General features: G+C 40.0%; 1 protein-coding gene across 1 annotated transcript; it reads left to right on the top strand.

The window, feature by feature from the left end:
- The first annotated feature begins 2736 nt into the window (after nt 1–2736).
- On the top strand, nt 2737–4436 carry LOC109171596 (arogenate dehydratase/prephenate dehydratase 6, chloroplastic-like). The gene has a single exon (XM_019320649.1). The coding sequence runs from the start codon at nt 2869–2871 to the stop codon at nt 4147–4149; it is 1281 nt and encodes a 426-aa protein (XP_019176194.1). The 5' UTR covers nt 2737–2868; the 3' UTR covers nt 4150–4436.
- The last annotated feature ends 1412 nt before the right edge of the window (nt 4437–5848 follow it).

Genomic DNA, 5848 nt, shown 5'->3' with positions numbered 1-5848 from the left:
TTAATTTTATTTTATATACATTATAGTTTCATTAAAACACAACTACATGATCATTTCGATATAACTACAGTTTCATTGCACAATATACACACAAATATGTGAAATGTTATTCAGTTTCATTTTATATACACTGCAGTTTCATTTCACCACAACTACAGTATCATTTTGATATAACTGCAGTTTCATTTGAGAATATATAAAATAATACGTGAGGCAGTGTCGGTTTAGATATACTGTAGTGTCAGTTTATATATATTGTAGTTTCAGTTGGTAATTAACACATCAAAAAATGCATGCTCCATTAACAATAATGGCGCGCTGTTTCTTTACTTAAAGAAACGGCGCCGTTTTGATTGCGGTGCACATGCACCGCGGTCTACAATATAACGACGGATAAAATGATAGGTCGAACCAGCATGGAGTAAAACAATTGCTTTTGTAGTTATTAATTTGGGTCCTAGTACTCAATCAAGCCCTCAAATGATTCTCAATAATCTGATGTGAATTGAAATGGCCTCTTCCTAGATTGAAGTGGTCCTGCAAACTTCTAAGATCCACTTGCTTGGGAGACCGGCCGATGAGCTGAGATCAGTCCGGGTAGGTGGTGGGGGGTGGAGGGGTTATGTTTCAACCTTTTTTTCCTTGTAGCAGCCATTCTTTATTATTGCCTGGAAATGGACTAAAAAATCAAAACTTCAACATCCATTTCAAACACGTGACCTTTTTAAGATTCCACCAACATAATTGTATCCATAACTCTCGAACCCGTAATTTGGATCTGGTACCACTTATTAAAATCAAGCGCTTACCATTCATGTCAAAAGTTATATTTAGTAGTGAAGGCGCACTTATGTTCTTATTTATAGACCGTCATCATATTGTTCGAGAAAACTGAATGCTGGACTTGGCCCTTAGGAGCTTTACCGGCTTCAATCCAATAATTCTCGCGATTACCGGGTACTAAACATGGCCGACATTGCCCAACGAAAGATATTACAATGGTTTAATGGTTTATACCTCACCTTTATTATTTTTCTTGCTATAATGTCTTTGTTTTCTACATTTAGCTGAGGAGAGACTACTTGATCTAGTTTCAAATCCAACACCAAATCTAAAAGTGCTAGTAGTTAAATTTATAGGTCCTCAAAAAACATGGTGATAAAAATTAAAAGTAAAAAAAATACTATCAATAAAAGGAAAACTATTATTAACACTATTGCACTATATTATGTACTCTATATTTCATATTTAGATTTGATAAGAACATATTTGACAAGATAATTATAAAACTCAAAAAAATTAAATAAGTCAGCAATTGAATTGATCCAAACTATTGCTTTTGAGCCCTTTAAGATGACACAATCACACAAACATACCAGAGTCAATTTTTTATCTTACAATTATAGCAATAATTCACTTATTACTTATTAGTTTTTCTAAATTAGTAGATTTGGTGAAAGCTTATGGCCTCAAGATTTTGGTCATTTAGACAGTCTTCAGATGATTTTGATATTTTTTTCTTTTAACAAATATAAAGATAGAAATTTTATGATTTTTCTATAATGTCTATATCCACTGAATTTAGTTGAGGAGAGAATATTTGGTCTAGGTTCAAATATTACAAATTTAAAGTGCTTATAGTATAATTTATATATCATTAGAATTAGATGGTGCTAAAACAATCTAGAATTAAATGCATTAATTACCAAGTCCAAAAAGCAATCATAGTAATTTTATAAATCGTTAAAATCAGATTATGGAAAAAAATTAGGAATAAATTTTCTTCTATTTTAAAAAAACAAAAGTAAAAACTATAAAACGTAAATTGGGAAATAGACGCAATACATAAACATCAAATGAATTACAAATTTCTTATGTCCTTTTTTCCTATCTATTGCCATATCTGACGCAGCATGCCTATATTTCTTATAATTGATCAGCTCAAATCAATAACACGAAATGATAATTCTTATAGATAATTGAATTTGAAACATTATGGTTATCAAATCAACGTTTCAATCATCTTGACTGAATTAACTAAACCTTAATACTCGGTATATAATACTCACATAAGAGAATTGATTTTATTTTTATTATTATTATTTTTTTTTTGGTGCAAAGGAGGGACCGCAAGGTCCAAAAGTTTAGTAGACCTTTCTAGTGGCAACGTTCATGGAATCACGCTCGAGGTATCTTTTCACACCATCACGAGGATGAGCCAGGATCAAAGTACCCCAAGAATTGTCCTTCCACATATTCGCAAGGAAGTCAGCTCATTGATTATCCTCTCGAAAGATGTGATTAATCTCACATTCTTAAAAAAGAGTCATGAAGAAAATACATAGCGCATTCGTTCATGGAACCACGCTCGAGGTAGCTTTTTACACGAGGATGAGCCAGGATCGAAGTACTCCAAGGATTGTCCTTCCTCATATTCGCAAGGAAATTAACGCATTGATTACCCTCTCGAAAGACGAGATTAATCTCTTATTCCTAAAAAAGAGTCGTGAAGAAAATATATAACGCATGATTATCCTCTCGAATTGCGTAATTAATTTCGCATTCGTGAAAAAAAGTCATGAAGAAAATACATTGCAGATTAATGTATCCGTTACTCGGGATTGATATTAACTATTCACTTATCAATTGTCCCTTCAAGGGTAGGGGATATGTGCATTTGAAATACTTGCGGTGAAAGAAAGAGGGAAATGGGTAGGTAGGTATGAGCTAAACCTTAACCAAACCACCATTGATCTCCAACTATAAAACACCACCTACCCCCAATCTTCTATCTAAGCTTAACGTTCCCTTCTCTCAGAGAACCTCAAGCTAAGCTTCAATTCACCATTTCTCTCCCTTCAACCAACAATGCAATCCATCGCTCCATCTTCGAGTATCAGCCTCGGTTCCTTAACCCGGCCGGTTCGTGCCCATCTGATTTGCCCCAACCGGTTCGTCGTCGAGTGTGGGTTCAACGCTGCTAACGCGAGTGGGGCGTCGGGTAACGCTAATTTCTCCGGCGTTATCGGCGCTGCCAGGGCTGATTGGCAGAGCTCCTGCGCGATTTTAGCCAGTAAAGTTGAATCACAGCAGCAGGAGATTGGCGGCGACGGCGGCGGCGGCGGGATTGCGGCCGTGAATGGTCATAAGAGATTGGATCTAGTTCCGATTGATACCAGCCTTCCGAATCCCCTGTCTATTACAGACTTCTCGCCGGCGCCGTTGCACGGCGCGAAGCTGCGTGTGGCGTATCAGGGCGTTCCCGGCGCTTACAGTGAAGCGGCGGCCGGAAAGGCGTATCCGAATTGCGAAGCCATTCCTTGCGATCAGTTTGAGGTGGCGTTTCAGTCGGTGGAGCTCTGGATTGCCGACCGCGCCGTCCTTCCGGTGGAGAACTCCCTCGGCGGCTCCATTCACCGCAACTACGACCTCCTCCTCCGCCACCGCCTCCACATCGTCGGCGAGGTCCAGCTCCCCGTCCACCACTGCCTCCTCGCGCTCCCCGGCGTCCGCAAGAATTACCTCACGCGCGTCATAAGCCACCCGCAAGCACTCGCCCAGTGCGAGCTCACGCTCACCAAACTCGGCCTCGCCGTCGCGCGCGAAGCCGTGGACGACACCGCCGGCGCCGCGGAGTACATCGCCGCCAACAACCTCCGCGATACCGCCGCCATCGCCTCCGTACGCGCCGCCGAACTTTACGGGCTCAACGTCCTGGAAGCGGGAATCCAGGACGACTCCAGCAACGTGACCCGGTTCGTCATGCTCGCCCGCGAACCGATCATCCCCCGAACCGACCGGCCGTTCAAAACCAGCATCGTCTTCGCGCACGAGGAGGGCACCGGCGTCCTCTTCAAAGTCCTCTCCGCCTTCGCCTTCCGGAACATCAACCTCACCAAGATCGAGTCGCGCCCGCACCGCGACCGGCCGATCCGCCTGGTCGACGACGCCAGCGTCGGCACCGCCAAGCACTTCGAGTACATGTTTTACATCGACTTCGAGGCATCAATGGCGGACGTGAGGGCGCAGAACGCGCTGGCTGAAGTTCAGGAATTCACGTCTTTCCTTCGCGTTCTCGGCAGTTATCCTATGGACATGACGCCATGGCGCCCCTCGCCGGAGATTAATGAAACAATTCACCATTTCTGAATTTTGAACAATAATGCGGAGAGTACATTACTATATTTTGTACAATCATATAACTCCCCACCCATTTATTTATTTGGAATCCATCATGGGGTTAACATCATTACCTTTTGTATCAAGCACCACCGCAAAAGGGTTTGTACAACAGATGCAAAAAGGTGTTTTCGTATTAGTGAAATATTATGTAAAACACCTTGTTAAAATAAGCAAAAGATATTGTGTAAATGTGCTGATAGTACTTAATATAATTCAAATTAATAATATAATCGGTAAGAAAAATAACATGTAAACATTCTCAAGGGTTTATATGGTCGAATAGCACAAAAAAGTTAACTAATTGATATAATTTGCAAGGGAGTTCTACTACATAGACACCAAGTATTTTCCTTTGCGAGGTGATGGTTGGGGTACTAGAGACCAAAAGCCCAACGACACTGAACACCGGAAGTACTTATGGCGATACCCTCCGTGGGTGGCCGGATCAAAGTTATTGGAGAATAATTATGGCAATCGTCAAAAATTAAATAATGACAATTAGGGCATGTTTGGAAACCCGGAAAATAATTTCTGAAAATCATTTTATGAGTTTTTGGTGTTTGGGTAGGCTGGAAAATAAAAGGTCAAAGGAAAATAAGGACTGGTCAATGGAAAATGACCTCAACTTTTTGAAAAATGACTTCGCGTTATTTGGGGGGAAGTCATTTTCTGAAAGCTACTTTGGCCTACAACTACGGTCTCTGGTGTCTGGCCGGAAACCAGAGAGCAGTGCTCTCTGGTTTCCGGCCAGACACCAGAAAGCATTGCTCTCTGGTTTCCGGCCGCGGAAACCAGAGAGTAAGTACTGCTCCCTGGTTTCCGCCGGAAACCAGACGAAATAATTAATTATATAAAATGTTTAATTATACAATTCTACATCATTTTTCAGAAAATGAACCAAACACACAAAGACAATTTTTTGCTGTACAGCCAAACACAAGAAAGGAAAATATTTTTCAAAAAATGACTCATTTTCCAAAAAAATATTTTCCAGAAGTCATTTTACTACTTTCCAAACGGACCCTTAATGATAATCCTAACCTAAAAAAGTTCATCTATCCTAAATATCATTTTTGTTCCTAAATCCACCTTCCATAAATATTCAATTACTATAAGGAAACTCTATTACCATATACTACCTACTCTTCCACTATTAAAAAGCTATAATGACAAGAAAGGGAGAACGAGAAAGATATTGACATTTACATCATCTTTTTCCACATCAATCTACAAGTACAATTCGTTTTTACACAAATATTTTTGGCCCGAGAAATCTCTCCCAAAATGTACATGTACTTAAATTTTGACGCTTAGAAAAAGGCTTGTAGTTTCACCCTACAATTTTTATGTTAAAAATATTTGTGTCCAAATAATTACCGTTTGTTACATTAATTATTCGACCAGTAATGTTGCTTAGCTAGCTAGCATCCAAACATTATCATAAAACCAACCAACACAGGGATTTGTTTATTTATGGTTGTGACTTGTGACATTTTCCAAGAACAGTTGCTTCTTGCTCACTATCCAAGTGTGGTTGTGTCACTTTCTATTCCATACTTCTCCCAAAAGGTTGAGTCCTCAACTCGACAGAGCATTGTGAGAAGTTGTAAATCACGGTATTTCAATAGACAGGGCCAAATGCCGGTGCGCATAAGAAATCTGTTCA

Source organism: Ipomoea nil, unplaced genomic scaffold, assembly GCF_001879475.1.
Source record: "Ipomoea nil cultivar Tokyo-kokei standard unplaced genomic scaffold, Asagao_1.1 scaffold0143, whole genome shotgun sequence".
NCBI classification, from domain to species: Eukaryota; Viridiplantae; Streptophyta; class Magnoliopsida; order Solanales; family Convolvulaceae; genus Ipomoea; species Ipomoea nil.
This window is presented reverse-complemented; position numbering and strand designations above follow the sequence as displayed.

Bases quoted from the DNA above. Each gene is read 5' to 3' on its own strand.
- LOC109171596 (XM_019320649.1), top strand. From the start codon at position 2,869: ATGCAATCCATCGCTCCATCTTCGAGTATCAGCCTCGGTTCCTTAACC.